We start from the raw sequence: 20,917 nt of genomic DNA, 5'->3' as shown, positions 1-20,917 counted from the left end.
AAGATGGCCGCCAAGATGGCCGCCAGTGCCTCCCCAAGATGGCCGCCGAGGTGCCGTCCACGTGACCCAATGACCCCAAATGACCCCACATGACCCCACATGACCTTTATTGTGGGGCCTCTGCCTCACCGCCGGCACCTGCGGGAGAAACCCCATAGAAACCAATGGCCCCATTGGAACCAATGGCCCCATTGAAACCAATGGCCCCATAGAAACCAATGGTGGCCCCATAGAAACCAATGGCCCATAGAAACCAATGGCCCCATTGGAACCAATGGCCCCATAGAAACCAATGGCCCCATAGAAACCAATGGCCCCATAGTAACCAATGGCCCCATTGGAACCAATGGCCCCATAGAAACCAATGGTGGCCCCATAGAAACCAATGGCCCCATAGAAACCAATGGCCCCATAGAAACCAATGGTGGCCCCATAGAAACCAATGGCCCCATAGGAACCAATGGCCCCATAGAAACCAATGGTGGCCCCATAGAAACCAATGGCCCCATAGAAACCAATGGTGGCCCCATAGAAACCAATGGCCCCATAGAAACCAATGGCCCCATAGAAACCAATGGCCCCATAGAAACCAATGGCGGCCCCATAGAAACCAATGGCCCCATAGAAACCAATGGCCCCATAGAAACCAATGGTGGCCCCATAGAAACCAATGGCCCATAGAAACCAATGGCCCCATAGAAACCAATGGCCCATAGAAACCAATGGCCCCATAGAAACCAATGGTGGCCCCATAGAAACCAATGGCCCATAGAAACCAATGGCCCATAGAAACCAATGGCCCCATAGAAACCAATGGCCCCATAGAAACCAATGGCCCCATTGACCCCATTTGAACCCCAATGTCCCCACTGACCCCAATGTCCTCCAATGTCCCCATTGACCCCACTGACCCCAATATCTCCCAATGTCCCCATTGACCCCAATGCCCCCACTGACCCCAATGCCCCCACTGACCCCACTGCCCCCAATATCCCCCAATGCCCCCATTGACCCCAAAGTCTCCATTGACCCCACTGACCCTATTCACCTCAATATCCCCCAATGCCCCCATTGACCCCAATGCCCCCAATGTCCCCATTTACCCCAATGCCCCCATTGACCCCAATATCCCCCAATGTCCCCAGTATCCCCCAATGCCACCATTGACCCCAATGTCTCCATTGACCCCAATGTCCCCACTGACCCCACTGACCCCAATGTCTCCATTGACCCCAATGCTCCCATTGACCCCAATGTCCCCAATGACCCCATTGACCCCACTAACCCCAATGTCTCCATAGACCCCATTGACCCCAATGTCCCCAATGACCCCACTGACCCTAATGTCTCCATTGACCCCAACGTCTTCATTGACCCCATTGACCCCAATGCCCCCATTGACCCCAATATCCCCCGATGCCCCCATTGACCCCACGGACCCCAATATCCCCCAATGTCCCCGTTGACCCCATTGACCCCAATGTCCCCATTGACCCCACTGACCCCAATGCCCCCATTGACCCCAATGTCCCCAATGACCCCATTGACCCCACTAACCCCAATGTCTCCATAGACCCCATTGACCCCAATGTCTCCATTGACCCCAATGACCCCAATGCCCCCATTGACCCCAATGTCTCCATTGACCCCATTGACCCCACGGACCCCAATGTCCCCATAGACCCCATTGACCCCAATGTCCCCAATGACCCCAATGCTCCCATAGACCCCAATGTCTTTATTGACCCCACTGACCCCAATGTCTCCATTGACCCCATTGACCCCAATGTCCCCACTGACCCCACTGACCCCAATGTCTCCATTGACCCCAATGCCCCCATTGACCCCAATGTCCCCAATGCCCCCATTGACCCCAATGTCCCCAATGCCCCCATTGACCCCACAGACCCCAATATCCCCCAATGTTTCCATTGACCCCATTGACCCCACGGACCCCAATATCCCCCAATGTCCCCGTTGACCCCATTGACCCCAATGTCCCCAATGACCCCACTGACCCTAATGTCTCCATTGACCCCAATGTCTTCGTTGACCCCACTGACCCCAATGCCCCCATTGACCCCAATGTCCCCAATGACCCCATTGACCCCACTAATATCCCCCAATGTCCCCATAGACCCCATTGACCCCAATGTCCCCATTGACCCCACTGACCCCAATGTCCCCAATGACCCCAATGCTCCCATTGACCCCAATGTCCCCAATGACCCCATTGACCCCAATATCCCCCAATGCCCCCACTGACCCCAATGTCTCCATTGACCCCATTGACCCCAATGTCTCCAATGACCCCAATGCTCCCATTGACACCAATGTCCCCAATGACCCCACTGACCCCAATGTCTCCATTGACCCCAATGTCTTCGTTGACCCCACTGACCCCAATGCCCCCATTGACCCCAATGTCCCCAATGACCCCATTGACCCCACTGACCCCAATGTCTCCATTGACCCCATTGACCCCAATGTCCCCATTGACCCCACTGACCCTAATGTCTCCATTGACCCCAATGCTCCCATTGACCCCAATGTCCCCAATGACCCCATTGACCCCAATATCCCCCAATGCCCCCACTGACCCCAATGTCTCCATTGACCCCATTGACCCCAATGTCCCCATTGACCCCACTGACCCCAATGTCCCCAATGACCCCAATGCTCCCATTGACCCCAATGTCCCCAATGACCCCATTGACCCCAATATCCCCCAATGCCCCCACTGACCCCAATGTCTCCATTGACCCCATTGACCCCAATGTCCCCATTGACCCCACTGACCCCAATGTCCCTAATGACCCCAATGCTCCCATTGACCCCAATGTCCCCAATGACCCCATTGACCCCAATATCCCCCAATGCCCCCACTGACCCCAATGTCTCCATTGACCCCATTGACCCCAATGTCCCCAATGACCCCACTGACCCCAATGCCCCCATTGACCCCAATGTCCCCAATGACCCCATTGACCCCACTGACCCCAATGTCTCCATTGACCCCATTGACCCCAATGCTCCCACTGACCCCAATGTCCCCATTGACCCCATTGTCCCCCAACGCCCCAATTGCCCCCATGCCCCCCATTGACCCCATGACCCCCGTTGACCCCGTGACCCCCGCTGACCCCGTGACCCCCTACTCACCCTCCGTCCCCCCGCTGACCCCACACATCTCCCTGTAGCGCGTCGCCGCATCCCGCACGGCGCCCTGCAGCCCCGCCAGCTGCACCGCCAGCGTCACCGCTATGGGGGGGGACGTGGGGGGCACCCCAAAACGGGGGCACCCCGAAATGGGGGACGTCACCCATTAGGGGACACCCCAAAGTGGGGGAAACCCAAAAATGGGGGATGTCGCCCAATGGGGGAGACCCAAAAATGGGGGAAACCCGAAAATGGGGGATGCCACCCATTAGGGGACACCCGAAAATGGGGGCACCCGAAAATGGGGGAAACCCCAAAATGGGGGATGTCACCCAATAGGGGACACCCCAAAATGGGGGATGTTGCCCAATGGGGGAGACCCAAAAATGGGGGAAACCCCAAAATGGAGGAAACCCCAAAATGGGGGCACCCCAAAATGGGGGAAACCCCAAAATGGGGGATGTCACCCAATAGGGGACACCCCAAAATGGGGGATGTTGCCCAATGGGGGAGACCCAAAAATGGGGGAAACCCCAAAATGGAGGAAACCCCAAAATGGGGGCACCCCAAAATGGGGGGAACCCTAAAATGGAGGAAACCCCAAAATGGGGGCACCCGAAAATGGGGGAGGTCACCCATTAGGGAGCACCCAAAAATGGGGGCACCCGAAAATGGGGGAAACCCCAAAAAGGGGGATGTCGCCCATTAGGGGACACCCCAAAATGGGGGCACCCCAAAATGGGGGAAACCCCAAAAAGGGGGATGTCACCCAATAGGGGACACCCCAAAATGGGGGCACCCGAAAATGGGGGAAACCCCAAAATGGGGGATGTCACCCATTAGGGGACACCCCAAAATGGGGACACCCCAAAAAGGGGAAACCCCAAAAAGGGGGATGTTGCCCATTAGGGGACACCCCAAAATGGAGGAAACCCCAAAATGGAGGAAACCCCAAAATGGGGGCACCTGAAAATGGGGGAAACCCCAAAATGGAGAAATCCCATATTTGGGACAAACCCCGAAATGGAGACACCCCCACATTTGCCCCCCCCCCCACCTCCCCAAACCCCCCAGTATGGAGACCCCCCCACTTTGGAGACCCCCCCCCCCCCCCCCTCCCATTTTGGAGACCCCTCCTCTTATTTTGGCCCCTCTCCCCCCCCCTCCCCCCCCCATATTGGGCCCCCATCCCATTTAGGGGACCCCCCCCACATTTAGGGGACCCCCCCCCCATTTAGGAACCCCCCCTCACCATTTAGGGAACCCCCCCCCACATTTGGACCCCCCCTCTCCCCAAACCCCCCAGTATGGAGACCCCCCCACTTTGGAGACCCCCCCCCCCCCTCCCATTTTGGAGACCCCTCCTCTTATTTTGGCCCCTCTCCCCCCCCCTCCCCCCCCATATTGGGCCCCCATCCCATTTAGGGGACCCCCCCCACATTTAGGGGACCCCCCCCCCATTTAGGAACCCCCCCCCACCATTTAGGGAACCTCCCCCCCACATTTGGACCCCCCCTCTCCCCAAATCCCCACTATGGAGACCCCCCCACTTTGGAGCCCCCCCCCCTCCCATTTTGGAGACCCCTCCTCTTATTTTGGCCCCTCTCCTCCCCCTCCCCCCCCCCATATTGGGCCCCCCCCATTCATGGGACCCCCCCCCACATTTGGGTCCCCCCCCTCCCCAAACCCCCCTACTTTGGAGACCCCCTTTTATGGCCCCCCCCCTATTTTGTGCCCCCCCCTACACTCATGGGACCCCCCCCCCCCATCATGGAGACCCTCCCTCTATTTTAGGGATCCCCCCCCCCACATTTTTAGGACACTCCCCCCAATTTTGGGGACCTCCCCCCCCTCCGCCCCCCCCCCCCCCATCGTATTTTCACCCCCCCCATATCGTGGACACCCTCCCCCTTTTAGGGTCCCCCCCTTAATTTTAGGGACCCCCCCTCACATTTTTGGGACCCTCCCCTTGTAAAGGACCCCTCCCATTTTGCAGACCCCCCCCCCCAATTTACCTTCCTGGAAGCTGCTCTGTGCCTGTCGCAGACTGGGGGGCACCAGGACCCCAAACCACCTCAGGGGGTCCTGGGGGGGGGACGACCCCCCTTTACATTTGGGGGGGGGTCCCGAAATCTCCTCCTGACCCCTGCGCTGCCGCAGCCCTTTTGGGGAGGGGGGGGGGGGGAACCCCAAAATAAATAAATGAGCCCCCCCCCATCAACACCCCCCCCGCCCCCTCCCCAATATCCCCTTCCCAGCCCCAATGGGAGCCCCCCCCTCCCCCTCCCAGCCCCATAAGACCCCCCCCCCAAATCCCCCTCCTTCTATACTCATACGACCCCCCCCCCCAAAATAACCCCCCATGCCACAGAGCCCCCTCTCCCCCCCCCACAACCCCCAAATCCCCCCCCCCAGTACCCACACCCCCCACAGGACCCCCCCCCAAAATCCCCAACCCCCTCCCAGCCCCATAGGACCCCCCCCCAAATCCCTTCAATACCCATAGGAACCCCCCCCCCCCCCCCCAGGACCCCCAAAACCTATAGCCCCCCCCCAGCGCCCTATAGGACCCTCCCAAATCCCCCCCCCCTCCAGCCCCATAAGACCCCCCCCCCCAAATTCCCCCTTCATCCCCATAGGACCCCTAACACCCCCCCCCCCCCCCAGTACACCCAGGACCCCCCCAAAACCCTATAGAATCCCCCAATATCCCCCCCTCCCCACCCCCCGTCCCCATAGGACCCCCCCAACACCACCCAGAAGACCCCCCTATGCCCCCCCCCCAGCCCCATAGGACCCCCCCAGTTCCCACAGGACCCCCCCCCCAATAATAAAACCTCCCCATATTCCTCCCTTCCCCATAGGACCCCCACCCCACTAACCCCAGGACCCCCCCAAATCCCACTGGACCCCCCCCCAAATTCTCCCCCTTCCCCTTAAGACCCCCCCACTACCCCCAGGACCCCCCAAATCCCACTGGACCCCCCCAAATTCCCCCCCTTCCCCATAGGACCCCCCCAATGCCCCCAGGACCCCCCCAAATCCCACTGGACCCCCCCCAAATTCCCCCCCTTCCCCATAGGACCCCCCCACTACCCCCAGGACCCCCCCAAAATTTCCCCCCTTCCTCATAGAACCCCCCCAAAATGCCATAGGACCCCCCTCAATTCCCCCCCAATCCCCACAGAACCCCCCCCCCAAGCCCCCCCTTATAAGACCCCCCCCATAACAAATCGCCCCCCCTCCCCAAAACCTACCCCCCCTATCGCCCCCCATATGGGGGTCTTCGTTTTCGGGGTCCCCCCCGGTTCCAGACACCTCCAGGAATTGGGGGGAGCCCCCATTGGGGTCCAACCTATGGGGGGGGGGAAAGGGGGGGCATAAATGGGGACAATGGGGGCTGACCCCATTGACCCCGTTGTCCCTATTGACCCCACTGACCCCAAAGTCCCCATTGACCCCAATATCCTCCAATGACCCCAAAGTCCCCATTGACCCCAATGTCCCCATTGACCCTAATGACTCCAATGTCCCCCAATGACCCCATTGATCCCAATGTCCCCATTGTCCCCACTGACCCCATTGACCCCAATATCCCCAAATGACCCCATTGCCCCCAAGATCCCCATTGACCCCATCGACCCCAATGTCCCCAATGACCTCTTGACCCTAATAACCTCATTGCCCCCACTGTCCCAATGGCCCCAAAGTCCCCATTGACCCCAATGCCCCCATATCCCCATGACCCCAATGACCCCATTGACCCAATATCCCCCAATGACCCCATTGACCCCAATGTCCCCATTGACCCCACTGCCACTGCCCCCATTGACCCCAATGTCCCCCTATGTCCCCACTGACCCCAACGTTCTCCAATGACCCCACTGACCCCAAGGTCCCCATTGACCCCAATGTCCCCACTGACCCCAATATCCCCCAATGCAGCCCACGTCCCCATTGACCCTAATGACCCCAATGTCCCCAAACCCCCAATGTCCCCCCTGATCCCAATGTCCCCAATGTCATCGTCGATTCCACTGACCCCACAATGTCCCCACTGACCCCAATATATCCCCCAATGCCCCCAATGTCCCCATTGACCCTATTGACCCCACTGCCCCCATTGACCCCACTGCCCCACTGCCCCCATTGACCCCACTGACCCCACTGTCCCCCCATGTCCCCACCTGGGCTCAACGCGGACGCGGGGCTCCATGGTGGCCCCATATTGCAGTGCTGAGACGCGGTGACATCCCAAAGAGTAACGGGCGTGGGACAGGGACAGCCAACCCTGGGGACATTGGGGTCATTGGGGTCGATGGGGACAATGGGGTCGATGGGGACCTTGGGGGCAGTGGGGACAACGGGGACATTGGGGTCATGGGGCGTGGGGACATTCTGGGGACACTGTGGGGGGTATGGGGACATTGGGATCTTTGGGGTACTAGGGGAGGGAGACTCCCCCACTGTGGGGGAAATCCATCCCATAATACCCCATCCATCCCATAATGCCCATCCATCCCATAATCTCCCATCCATCCCATAATACCCCTACAGTCCATCCCTTAACTCCCTCATCCATCCCATGATACCCTCTATCCATCCCATAATCCCCCCATATATATCCCATAGTACCCCATATATATCCCATCATACCCTCCCATCCATCCCATAATACCCCATAATACACCCATCCAACCCATAATCCCCCATCCATCCCATAATCCCCCATATATATCCCATAATACCCCATACATATCCCATAATACCCCATATATCCCATAATACCCTGCATAATCCATAATATCCCATCCATCCCATAATCCCACCCATATATCCCATAATCCCCCATATATCTCTCATAATCCCCCACATATCCCATAATCCCCCGTATATCTCCCATAATCCCCCATATATCCCACAATCCCCCCATCCATCCCATAATCACCCACACATATCCCATAATCCCCCATATACATCCCATAATACCCCATACATCTCCCATAATCCCCCATATATCCCACAATCCCCCCCATCCATCCCATAATACCCCATATATCTCCCATAATCCCTCATATATCCCATAATACCCCATATATATCCCACAATCCCCCCCATCCATCCCATAATACCCCATATATCTCCCATAATCCCCCACATATCCCACAATGCCTCGCACATATCCCATAATCCCCCCACATATCCCGTAATTCCCCATATATCCTGTAATCCCCTACATATCCCATAATCCCCCCTACATATCCCATAATATCCCATATCTCCCAAAATCCCCCATATATCTCCCATAATCCCCTATATATCCCATAATCCCCCATATATCCCATAATCCCCCAATACTCCGTATATATCCCATAATCCCTCACATATCCCACAATCCCCCCCATCCATCCCATAATACCCCATATATATCCCATAATACCCCATATATCCCACAATCCCCCCATCCATCCCATAATCCTCCATTTACATCCCTTAATACCCCAAACATATCCCATAATCCCCCACATATCCCACAATCCCCCCCATCCATCCCATAATCCCCCGTATATCCCACAATCCCCCCATCCATCCCATAATACCCCATATATATCCCATAATACACCACATATCCCACAATCCCCCCATCCATCCCAGAATACTCCATATATCCCACAACGCCCCGCCCACTTCCCCACAACGCCCCGCCCACATCCCACTGACCCCGCCCACATCGCACAACGCCCCGCCCCTTCCCACATCGCCCCGCCCACATCCCACTACACCCAGCCCCCTCCCGACAGGCCCCGCCCCCTCCCGACAGGCCCCGCCCACATTCCACGACGCCCCGCCCCTTCCCACAGCGCCCCGCCCACATCCCACAACGCCCCGCCCCCTCCCGACAGGCCCCGCCCACATCCCACAACGCCCCTCCCCTTCCCACGACGCCCCGCCCCCTCCCGACAGGCCCCGCCCCCTCCCACAGGCCCCGCCCACATCCCACGACGCCCCGCCCCCTCCCCAACACCCCGCCCACATCCCACAACGCCCCGCCCACATTCCACGACGCCCCGCCCCTTCCCACAGCGTCCCGCCCACATCCCACAACGCCCCGCCCCCTCCCGACAGGCCCCGCCCACATCCCACAACGCCCCTCCCCTTCCCACGACGCCCCGCCCCCTCCCGACAGGCCCCGCCCCCTCCCACAGGCCCCGCCCACATCCCACGACGCCCCGCCCCCTCCCCAACACCCCGCCCACATCCCACGACGCCCCGCCCCCTCCCGACAGGCCCCGCCCCCCTCCCCACAGGCCCCGCCCCCTCCCCATCCCACGACGCCCCGCCCCTTCCCACAACGCCCCGCCCCTTCCCACGACGCCCCGCCCACATCGCACAACGCCCCGCCCCCTCCCCATCACCCCGCCCACATTCCACGACGCCCCGCCCCTTCCCACAGCGCCCCGCCCACAGCCCACTGACCCCGCCCACATCCCACAACGCCCCGCCCCCTCCCGACAGGCCCCGCCCACCTCCCACAACGCCCCTCCCCTTCCCACGACGCCCCGCCCCCCTCCCCACAGGCCCCGCCCCCTCCCCCATCCAACGACGCCCCGCCCACATCCCACGACGCCCCGCCCCCTCCCCTTAGGCCCCGCCCCCTTCCCACAATACCCCTCTCAGGCAGCCCTCCATTCTCCTCCTCTGCTGCTCCAGCAGCTCCAAGGCGTCCAGCAGCTCCAGCAGCGCCGCGTCGCGCTGCGCCATGTTGGCTGCAGGGGGAGGGGGGCGGTGAGGGGGGTGTGGGGGGCGAGGAGGGGCTACGGGGGGGTGGGGGGGGTGGGGGTTTTGGGGGGATATGGGGATAATGGGGGGATGTGGGGGATGTGGGGGGATGGGGGGATGTGGGGAGCTATGGGGGATGTGGGGGGACTATGGGGGCTATGGGGATAATGGGGGATATGGGGGGATATGGGGATAATGGGGGATATGGGGGATGTGGGGGATATGGGGGATATGGGGATAATGGGGGATATGGGGGATGTGGGGGGATATGGGGGGATATGGGGATAATGGGGGGATGTGGGGGGATATGGATATGTGGGGGGATGGGGGGATATGGGGGGATGTGGGGGGATATGGGGGATGTGGGGGGCTATGGGGGATATGGGGGGATATGGGGAATGTGGGGGGCTCATGGGGGATATGGGGGGATATGGGGAATATGGGATAATGGGGGGATGTGGGGGAATGTGGGGGGCTATGGGGGATATGGGGGATGTGGGGGTATGGGGATAATGGGGGGAGATGGGGATAATGGGGGCTATGGGGGGATGTGGGGATAATGGGGGGATATGGGGGATGGGGGGGATATGGGGGGTATGGGGGGCTATGGGGATAATGGAGGATATAGGGGATATGGGGGATATGGGGGGCTGTGGGGGGATGTGGGGGGATATGGGGGATGTGGGGATGTGGGGATAATGGGGACTAATGGGGGATATGGGGGGATGTGGGGGGATGGGGGGATAGGGGGGGCTATGGGGGATGTGGGGGCTATGGGGTCTATGGGGATAATGGGGGATATGGAGGATATGGGGGGATGTGGGGGATGTGGGGATAATGGGGGATATGGGGGATATGGGGGGGGCTATGGGGGATATGGGGGGGATATGGAGGGGAATATGGGGGAGTATGGGGGATATGGGGGGCTATGGGGGATTATGGGGGGATATGTGGGGCTGTGGGGGATATGGGGGCCTATGGGGGATATGGGAGATATGGGAGGATAAGGGGGATATGGGGGATGTGGGGAGCTATGGGGGGATATGGGGGGCTATGTGGGATTATGGGGGATAATGGGGGGATATGTGGGGCTGTGGGGGGATATGGGGAGATATGGGAGGATAAGGGGGATATGGGGGATATGGGGGAATAATTGGGGGATATGGGGATAATGGAGGGATGTGGGGGGCAATGAGGGGGTATGGGGGGCTGCGGGGGATATGGGGGGGCTGTGGGGTAATGGAGGCCCTATAGAAACCATGTGGGACCTATGGAGCAACGGGAGACCCTACAGAGTAATGGGGGACCCTATAGAAACAATGGGGGACCCTATAGAAACAATGGGGCGTTGTTAATGGAAACCCTACAAGGCTATGGGGTCATTAATGGGAACCCCACCAAAAACAATGAGGGGGTCAATATGGAGACCCTAACCAACCCCCCCCTCCCATAGGCGACCCTATAAAATCCCCCATATAAACAAACCCCACAAGCCGCCCTACCCAAAGAGCGCAGCCCCGCACACCGCCGTCGCTCTGCCTTCACCCCGCGTCTCCGCCTCCTCCAATCAGCGCCGCGATCTCCGCCCCTCCACCAATCAGAGCTTCGTTACGGCGCGAGGGGCGGGGCTTGAGATGAAGGCGGGCGGTGCCGCTCCGGGCGCCATGTTGGATGAGGGCGCGGCGCCGCCATGTTGGGGGCGGGGAGGGGAATGGTGATTGGGTCGCGGCGCGGACCAATGGGCGGCGGCGGTGTTGGGAGGTGGCGGCGGGGCTCCGCCAATGGGGGCGCGGGGTTGCAGATGTGGGGCGAAAGGGGCAAAATTGGGGGTTTTTTTGGAAGGGGGGGGAGAAGAGGGGGTCAACATGGAGCGTGGAGGGCAGATATGGGGCGAAAGAGGGAGATTCGGGGCTTGGAGGTGCGATGTGGGGGGCAGGGGGCAGTTATGGGGCAGATTTGGTGAGTGTGGGGGTAAATATAGGGGGCGCGGGGGCAGATGTGGGGCGGGGGGGTCGAATTTTGGGGTGATGGGGTCAATAGGGCGTTGGGAGCGTAAATGTGGGGGAAGATATGGGCGTCTTGCAGATGGGGGCTCCATCCTCTGGTTGCTATGGCAACGCCCTGCTGAGTCCTGCTTCCTTTGTTGCCATGGCAACGCCTTGAACGCACCCCCCCCAGCATCATGGCAACGTCTGCCAATCAAGCTCATCACCATGGCAACCGTTTCTTAGCGCCCGCCCCCCTGATTGCTTAGCAGCAGCTGTCAATCAAACCCGGCGCTATGGCAACCAGCCTTTAGGACCCACCCCCCGGTTGCTATGGCAGCAGCTGTCAATCAAACCCAGCGCCATGGCAACCCGTATCTTTTCCCCACCTCTCCTTGTTACCATGGCAACCAGCATCCTTCCCCCTATACATAACACTACAAAGCTCCTTTTTTTTTTGCCATTTTTATACCTAAAATCACTTTTTCCCCCCAAAATGTTTCACCTCCCCCCCCCGAACACCTTTGCCAACAGCTGACGGGTGGGGGCCCGGGGGGGCTGCTTCTTTCTGCCCCAAATCTCTGGTTCCGTGGGGCGTTGAGTGAAACCCCACGTGGGGTGTTGGTCCGTTTGAGGGTCCTGTGTGGTTTGGGGGTCTTTTGGGGGGTCCTGAGGGGTCTGGGGGTCTTTGGGGGGGGCGGCCATGGCGGCGCAGCGACGGTAGAACCCCCCCTCACGTTTGGCCTGGGCTGCTTCGGCTCGGAGGCGGTGGGCTCTGGCCTGGCGTTCGGCGGCCAAACGTTCGCTCAGGTGGGGCCAGCGGAAGCCTGGCAGGTACTGAGGGGGGGAGGGAAAGAAATGGGGTTAGGGGAGGGGGTCCTGAGTGGGTCTATGGGGTCCTGGGGGGGTCTATGGGGGTCCTGAGTGCTCCAATGGGAGTCCTTGGGGGCTCTATGGGGGTCCTGAGAGGGTCTATGGGGGTCCTGAGGGGGTTATGGGGTCCTTGGGGGCTCCTGTGGGGGTCCCGAGGGGTCTATGGGGGTCCTGAGTGCTCCTGTGGGGGTCCTGGGGGGCTCTATGGGGGTCCTGAGTGGGTTATGGGGTCCTTGGGGGCTCCTGTGGGGGTCCTGAGTGCTCCTATGGGGGTCCCGAGGGGTCTACGGGGGTCCTGAGGGGCCCTATGGGGGTCCTGAGTGCTCCTGTGGGGGTCCTGGGGGGCTCTATGGGGGTCCTGAGGGGGTCTATGGGGGTTCTGGGGGGTCTATGGGGGTCCTCAGAGGCTCTCTGGGGCTCCTGAGTGCACCTAAAGAGGTCTTTGGGGGCTCTATGGGGGTCCTGAGGGGTCTATGGGGGTCCTGAGGGGGTCTATGGGGTCCTCAGTGCTCCTGTGGGGGTCCTGGGGGGCTCTATGGGGGTTCTGAGTGGGTTATGGGGTCCTCAGTGCTCCTGTGGGGGTCCTGAGGGGTCTATGGGGGTCCTGAGGGGCTCTATGGGGGTCCTGAGTGCTCCTGTGGGGGTCCTGGGGGGCTCTATGGGGGTCCCGAGGGTTCTATGGGGGTCCCGAGGGGCTCTATGGGGGTCCTGAGTGCTCCTGTGGGGGTCCTGGGGGGCTCTATGGGGGTCCTGAGTGCTCCTATAGGGGTCCTGCGGGGCTCTATAGGGGTCCTGAGGGGGTCTATGGGGGTCCTGGGGGGTCTATGGGGGTCCTCAGAGGCTCTCTGGGGCTCCTGAGTGCACCTAAAGAGGTCTTTGGGGGCTCTATGGGGGTCCTGAGGGGGTCTATGGGGTCCTCAGTGCTCCTGTGGGGGTCCTGGGGGGCTCTATGGGGGTTCTGAGTGGGTTATGGGGTCCTCAGTGCTCCTGTGGGGGTCCTGAGGGGTCTATGGGGGTCCTGAGGGGCTCTATGGGGGTCCTGAGTGCTCCTGTGGGGGTCCTGGGGGGCTCTATGGGGGTCCTGAGTGCTCCTATGGGGGTCCTGAGTGCTCCTATGGGGGTCCTGGGGGGCTCTATGGGGGTCCTGAGTGGGTTATGGGGTCCTCAGTGCTCCTGTGGGGGTCCTGAGTGCTCCTATGGGGGTCCTGAGTGCTCCTGTGGGGGTCCTGAGGGGTCTATGGGGTCCTTGGGGGCTCCTGTGGGGGTCCTGAGTGCTCCTGTGGGGGTCCTGCGGGTCTCTATAGGGGTCCTGAGGGGGTCTATGGGGGTCCTGGGGGGTCTATGGGGGTCCTCAGAGGCTCTCTGGGGCTCCTGAGTGCACCTAAAGAGGTCTTTGGGGGCTCTATGGGGGTCCTGAGGGGGTCTATGGGGTCCTGAGTGCTCCTATGGGGGTCCTGAGTGCTCCTGTGGGGGTCCTGGGGGGCTCTATGGGGGTCCTGAGTGGGTTATGGGGTCCTCAGTGCTCCTGTGGGGGTCCTGAGTGCTCCTGTGGGGGTCCTGAGGGGTCTATGGGGGTCCTGAGGGGTCTATGGGGTCCTTGGGGGCTCCTGTGGGGGTCCTGAGTGCTCCTATGGGGGTCCTGAGGGGTCTATGGGGGTCCTGAGGGGCTCTATGGGGGTCCTGAGTGCTCCTGTGGGGGTCCTGGGGGGCTCTATGGGGGTCCCGAGGGGTCTATGGGGGTCCCGAGGGCTCCTGTGGGGGTCCTGCGGGTCTCTATAGGGGTCCTGAGGGGGTCTATGGGGGTCCTGGGGGGTCTATGGGGGTCCTCAGAAGCTCTCTGGGGCTCCTGAGTGCACCTAAAGAGGTCTTTGGGGGCTCTATGGGGGTCCCGAGGGGTCTATGGGGGTCCTGAGGGGGTCTATGGGGTCCTCAGTGCTCCTGTGGGGGTCCTGGGGGGCTCTATGGGGGTTCTGAGTGGGTTATGGGGTCCTGAGTGCTCCTGTGGGGGTCCCGAGGAGTCTATGGGGGTCCTGAGGGGCTCTATGTGGGTCCTGAGTGCTCCTGTGGGGGTCCTGGGGGGCTCTATGGGGGTCCTGAGTGCTCCTATGGGGGTCCTGAGTGCTCCTGTGGGGGTCCTGGGGGGCTCTATGGGGGTCCTGAGTGGGTTATGGGGTCCTCAGTGCTCCTGTGGGGGTCCTGAGTGCTCCTATGGGGGTCCTGCGGGTCTCTATAGGGGTCCTGAGGGGGTCTATGGGGGTCCTGGGGGGTCTATGGGGGTCCTCAGAGGCTCTCTGGGGCTCCTGAGTGCACCTAAAGAGGTCTTTGGGGGCTCTATGGGGGTCCTGAGGGGGTCTATGGGGTCCTGAGTGCTCCTGTGGGGGTCCTGAGGGGCTCTATGGGGTCCTGAGTGCTCCTATGGGGGTCCTGAGGGGCTCTATGGGGGTCTTGGGTGCACCTAAGGGGGCCCCGGGACTTTTATGGGGGTCCTGGGGGGCTCTATAGGAAATCTTGAGGGAAGAACCTCCATCCACCCCATAAATTCTACCTTAAGACACCCCCCTCCCCCCCAAATCACCCTTAAGACCCTCCCCCTCCCCCCATAAATTCCTCCTTAACTCCCCCCCCTCCCCCCAAAAAAAATATTCCACCTTAAAAGACCGCCCCCAACAACACAACCCTTCAATTCCACCTTAAAACTCCCAGCCCCTTTCCCACGTGACCCTCAGCCACGTGACCTTCTTTTCCGGTCTCACCTTCAGGCACCATCGATCGTACCGGAAGCGACTCCTCGGCCTATTGCTGATGGGCGCCCCCTGTAGGTTGGAGGCCGCACGACGCGCCGCTCTTTTATCACGAAATTCCACCCATCCTTCCGCGTAACGCCCGGCGCCTTTCCGGCCACGGCGACGGACGGCGCCCCCTGGCGGAGGGGAGGAGTAACGACGGCGGTCAGCATTGGGGTTTTTAATTTTGGGGAGGGGGCTCAAAATGGGCCCCATTGGATTCATCACGGGGGGGTCAGAGCGTCCCCATGGGGTTTCATCGGGGGGAGGCTGTGGGGTAAGAGACCCCCCCCTCCCATAAAGCCTCCAGGACCCCATACTGACCCCTCCCCCCCCCCCCCACATTAAGACCCCTTCAGGAGCCCCCATAGAACCTCAGGACCCCCCCAGACCCCCCCAGACCCACCAGAACCCCCCCCAGAAACCCCCATAGACCCCATCAGGACCCCCTGATAGACACCAATAGCCCCCCCCAAAAGCCCCCCACCCCTCATAGAGCCCTAGAGCCCCCCCAGAGACACCATAAGACCCCCCAGAACCCCCCCCAGAACCCCCCCAGAGCTCCCCCCATGGACCCCCCAGAACCCCCCCAGGACCCCTCCCAGCAACTTAAGATCCCCCACTGCCCCCCCACGACCCCCTATAGACACCATAAGACCCCCAGAACCCCCCCAGAATCCCATAGAGACCCCTAGAGCCCCCCCACAGCCCCTCTAAGATCCCCCAGACCCCCCAGGATCCCCCACAGACCCCACCAGGACCCCCCATAGACGCTCATAGCCCCCCCCAAAACCCCCAGACCCCCCATAGACCCCCCAGAACCCTCCATAAACCCCACCAGGACCCCCCACAGACGCCCATAGCCCCCCCAAAATCCCCCTACAGCCCCCCCAAGAGCCCCTAGACCCCCAATAGACCCCCCATAACCCCTCATAGACACCCATAGCCCCCCCCAAAACCCCTAAAGCCCCCCCAAGAGCCCCCAGACCCTCCATAGACCCCCCATAACCCCTCATAGACGCCCATAGCCCCCCCATAACCCCTCATAGACGCCCATAGCCCCCCCAAAACCCCCCTAAAGCCCCAAGAGCCCCTAGACCCCCCCTAGACCCCCCATAACCCGTCATAGACGCCAATAGCCCCCCCAAAACCCCCCATAGCCCCCCCAAGAGCCCTCAGACCCCCCATAGACCCCCCAGAGCCCCCCACAGACCCCCCAAAAGCCCCCATAGGCCCCCCAAGAGCCCTCAGACCCCCCAGAGCCCCCCACAGACCCCCCACTAGATGCCCATAGTCCCCCCAAAAGCCCCCAGACCCCCCCAGAACCCCCCATAGACTCCCATAGCCTCCCAAAGAGCCCCCAGACCCCCCATAGACCCCCCATAACCCCTCATAGACACCCATAGTCCCCCCCAAAACACCCATAGCCCCCCCAAGAGCCCTCAGACCCCCCATAGACCCCCCAAAAGAACCCCACAGACCCCCCAAAAGCCCCCATAGCCCCCCCAAGAGCCCTCAGACCCCCCAGAGCCCCCCCAGAACCCCTGATAGATGCCCATAGTCCCCCCAAAAGCCCCCAGACCCCCCCAGAGCCCCCCATACACTCCCATAGCCCCCCAAAAGCCTCCAGACCCCCCATAGACCCCCCATAACCCCTCATAGATACCCATAGCCCCCCCCAAAACCCCCCTACAGCCCCCCCAAGAGCCCCTAGACCCCCCACAGACCCCCCATAACCCCTCATAGACACCCATAGCCTCCCCAAGAACCCCCATAGCCCCCCCAAAAGCCCCCAGACCCTCCATAGACCCCCCAGAACCCCTCATAGATGCCCATAGCCCCCCAAAAACCCCCCTACAGCCCCCCCAAGAGCCCCTAGACCCCCCATAGACCCCCCATAACCCCTCATAGACGCCCATAGCCCCCCCCAAAACTCCCATAGCCCCCCCAAGAGCCCTCAGACCCCCCATAGACCCCCCAGAGCCCCCCACAGACCCCCCACTAGATGCCCATAGTCCCCCCAAAAGCCCCCAGACCCCCCCAGAGCCCCCCATAGACTCCCATAGCCCCCCAAAAGCCTCCAGACCCCCCATAGGCCCCCCATAACCCCTCATAGATACCCATAGCCCCCCCCAAAACCCCCCTACAGCCCCCCCAAGAGCCCCTAGACCCCCCACAGACCCCCCATAACCCCTCATAGACACCCATAGCCTCCCCAAGAACCCCCATAGCCCCCCCAAAAGCCCCCAGACCCTCCATAGACCCCCCAGAACCCCTCATAGATGCCCATAGCCCCCCAAAAACCCCCCTACAGCCCCCCCAAGAGCCCCTAGACCCCCCATAGACCCCCCATAACCCCTCATAGACGCCCATAGCCCCCCCAAAACTCCCATAGCCCCCCCAAGAGCCCTCAGACCCCCCATAGACCCCCCAGAGCCCCCCACAAACCCCCCAATAGATGCCCATAGTCCCCCCAAAAGCCCCCAGAGCCCCCCATAGACTCCCATAGCCCCCCAAAAGCCCCCAGACCCCCCATAGACCCCCCATAACCCCTCATAGACACCCATAGCCCCCCCCAAAACCCCTATAGCCCCCCCAAGAGCCCACAGACCCCCCATAGACCCCCCAATAGATGCCCATAGTCCCCCCAAAAGCCCCCAGACCCCCCCATAGACTCCCATAGCCCCCCAAAAGCCCCCAGACCCCCCATAGACCCCCCAGAACCCCTCATAGACACCCATAGCCCCCCCATAGACCCCCCTACAGCTCCCCCAAGAGCCCCTAAGACCCTCCATAGACCCCCCAGACCCCCCGACAGATGCCCACAGTCCCTCCAAAAGCCCCCAGATCCCCCCAGAGCCCCCCAGAGACTCCCATAGCCCCCCAAAAGCCCCCAGGCCCCCCATAGACCCCCCATAACCCCTCATAGACACCCATAGCCCCCCCAAGAGCCCTCAGAGCCCCCAGAGCCCCCCCCAGACCCCCCGATAGATGCCCATAGTCCCCCCAAAAGCCCCCAGACCCCCCCAGAGCCCCCAAAAAGCCCCCAGACGCCTCCCCAGAGCCCCCCATAGACTCCCATAGCCCCCCAAAAGCCCCCAGGACCCCCCATAGACCCCTACAGCCCCCCCATAGACACCATAAGACCCCCCCCCACAACCCTCCACTGACCCCCCCAGGACCCCCAACCCCCCCCCCCCCCCGTTTCCCCCACTCACCGCTGGGCTGCAGGAAGACGCGGCCCAACTCCCCGTGACCCCCCAGCAACGTCCGCAGCTGCCGGGGTCCGAAACCTGGAGGGATGTGACTGAGGTAAACAACTCCCGGTACCGGAAGTTTTTTCCGTGGCTTCTCCTCCGCTTCCGTTTCCGGTTTCTCCTCCGCCACTTCCGGCTCTGAGGCTTCGAGTTCGGCCGACGCCTCGTCTTCTCCTTCCTCCGCGCCGCTCCGCTCCGTCACCGCCATGGCGCTGTGGGGGGAAGGAGGAAGGGGTGATATAACGCCGCCGCGACCCCCATTGCCCCCCTGTGGCCTCACGGCCCCGCCGTGACCCGTCCGCCATTTCCCCGCCGTTCCCTCACGCACCTCACGCCGCCTCCTCTATGCGCCCGCTGCCGTAAAGCGCTCCCGGCCGGCAAGCGACGCTGTCGCAAAGCGACGAACGGAGAGGGGCGGGGTTTCCGGAGCTGTTACGAAAGGGGCGGGGCTACGGAGGAGGTGGGAAAATTGATTGGTTGAAAGCTCTGCGGGCGGGATGAGAGCGAGCGCGGTGATTGGTCGAGGGCTCCGAGGGCTGGATGAGGAAGGCCACGGTGATTGGTTGAGGGGTTTGTGGGCGGGACTTGACGCGCTCTTCCATTCCAACGCCCCGAACTGGGATCCTATGGAACTGGGAAACCCCAAACTGGGAGCGCCCCCAAACTGGGATCCCTTCCCAAACTGGGACCCTATGGGACTGGGATCCCCCCATACTGGGATCCCCTATACTGGGAACAGCCCCCAAACTGGGATCCTATGGAACTGGGATCCCCCAAACTGGGATTCCCCAAACTGGGACCCTATGGGACTGGGATCCTTCAAACTGGGAGCACCTTAAACTGGGATTCCCCCATACTGGGTCCCTATGGAACTGGGATCCCTCATACTGGGACCCCCTCCAAACTGGGAGCACCTTAAACTGGGACCCTATGGGACTGGGATCCTCCATACTGGGATCCTATGGAACTGGGATCCCCCAAACTGGGATCCTATGGAACTGGGATTCCCCCAAACTGGGATCCCCTATACTGGGAACAGCCCCCAAATTGGGATCCTATGGAACTGGGATCCCCCAAACTGTGATCCTCTTAAACTGGGAGAGCCCCAAACTGGGATCCTATGGGGCTGGAAACCTCCAAACTGGGATCACCCTAAACTGGGATCACCCTAAACTGGGATTTTATGGAACTGGGGTCCAACCCCAAACTGGGATCACTCCAAACTGGGACACCCCTAAACTGGGATCACCCCCAAACTGGGACCCTATGGGACTGGGATCCTATGGAACTGGGATCTCCCATACTGAGAACCCCAAACTGGGACCCTATTAAACTGGGATTCCCCACAAACTGGGATCCTATGGAACTGGGATCCCCCCCAAACTGGGATCCCCCAAACTGGGATCACCCCCAAACTGGGATCCTATGGAACTGCGATGCCCCAAACTGGAAAACTCCCAACTGGGATCCCCCATACTGGGATCCAACCCAAACTGGGATCCTATGGAACTGGGATCCCCCCAAACTGGGACCCCCCCCCCAACTGCTTTCCCCCCAACTGCTGCTCTTGGCTCCGCCCCCTCGCTCAAGCCCCGCCCCTCCACCCCTGAAGCCCCGCCCCCTCGCTCTGACCACGCCCACTCCCCCGCTCAAAGCCCCGCGCCTCTCCTCAAGTGGGCGTGGCCTGGCGGCTCACGTGACGCGCTCAAGCCCCGCCCCCTCCGCTGTGTAAGCTCCGCCCCCCCCCCGGCAATAAAGCGCTGCTGCTGAGCGACGGACCCTATGGAATTGGGGGGGGGGGTTGGGGGGGGGGGCCTGGAGCGGCCATTGTGACGTCACAGCGCCCCATTGTGACGTCACAGAGCCCCATTGTGACGTCACAGAGACTATTATGACATCACAGAGCCCCATTATGACATCACAAAGCCCCATTATGACGTCACAGATCCCAGTTATGACATCAGAGCCCCCCATTATGACGTCACAGAGCCCAAAATGACGTCACAGAGGCCCATTGTGACGTCACGGCGCCCCATTGTGACGTCACAATGCCTATTATGACGTCACAGAGCCCATTATG

At 61.2% G+C, this 20,917-nt stretch overlaps 2 protein-coding genes and 1 pseudogene across 3 annotated transcripts; 1 reads left to right on the top strand and 2 right to left on the bottom strand.

Moving 5' to 3' along the window:
- Positions 1-90: 90 nt before the first annotated feature.
- On the bottom strand, positions 91-11,767 carry VMA22 (vacuolar ATPase assembly factor VMA22). 2 transcript variants are annotated; one of them, XM_090126666.1, is made up of 7 exons: positions 11,442-11,766; positions 9,829-9,926; positions 7,347-7,450; positions 6,417-6,514; positions 5,175-5,321; positions 3,163-3,261; positions 91-138 (listed from the first exon to the last, which is right to left on the bottom strand). In XM_090126666.1, exons 2-7 carry the CDS (start codon positions 9,919-9,921, stop codon positions 107-109), a joined length of 573 nt encoding a protein of 190 aa, XP_089982792.1. In that variant the 5' UTR covers positions 9,922-9,926; positions 11,442-11,766; the 3' UTR covers positions 91-106. The 2 variants fall into 2 exon arrangements, with proteins under 2 accessions (XP_089982792.1, XP_089982793.1); XM_090126667.1 differs by lacking the exon at positions 3,163-3,261 and having other exon boundaries at positions 11,442-11,767.
- A 592-nt stretch (positions 11,768-12,359) lies between these two features.
- ABT1 (activator of basal transcription 1) lies at positions 12,360-19,287 on the bottom strand. The gene is made up of 4 exons (XM_090126665.1): positions 19,166-19,287; positions 18,799-19,049; positions 15,551-15,717; positions 12,360-12,761 (listed from the first exon to the last, which is right to left on the bottom strand). Exons 2-4 carry the CDS (start codon positions 19,043-19,045, stop codon positions 12,426-12,428), a joined length of 750 nt encoding a protein of 249 aa, XP_089982791.1. The 5' UTR covers positions 19,046-19,049; positions 19,166-19,287; the 3' UTR covers positions 12,360-12,425.
- LOC149914662 (uncharacterized) lies at positions 19,044-20,569 on the top strand (annotated as a pseudogene).
- Positions 20,570-20,917: the final 348 nt, after the last annotated feature.

This window comes from Phasianus colchicus, chromosome 29 (assembly GCF_987193195.1).
Source record: "Phasianus colchicus chromosome 29, bPhaCol1.hap1.1, whole genome shotgun sequence".
NCBI lineage: Eukaryota > Metazoa > Chordata > Aves > Galliformes > Phasianidae > Phasianus > Phasianus colchicus.
This window is presented reverse-complemented; position numbering and strand designations above follow the sequence as displayed.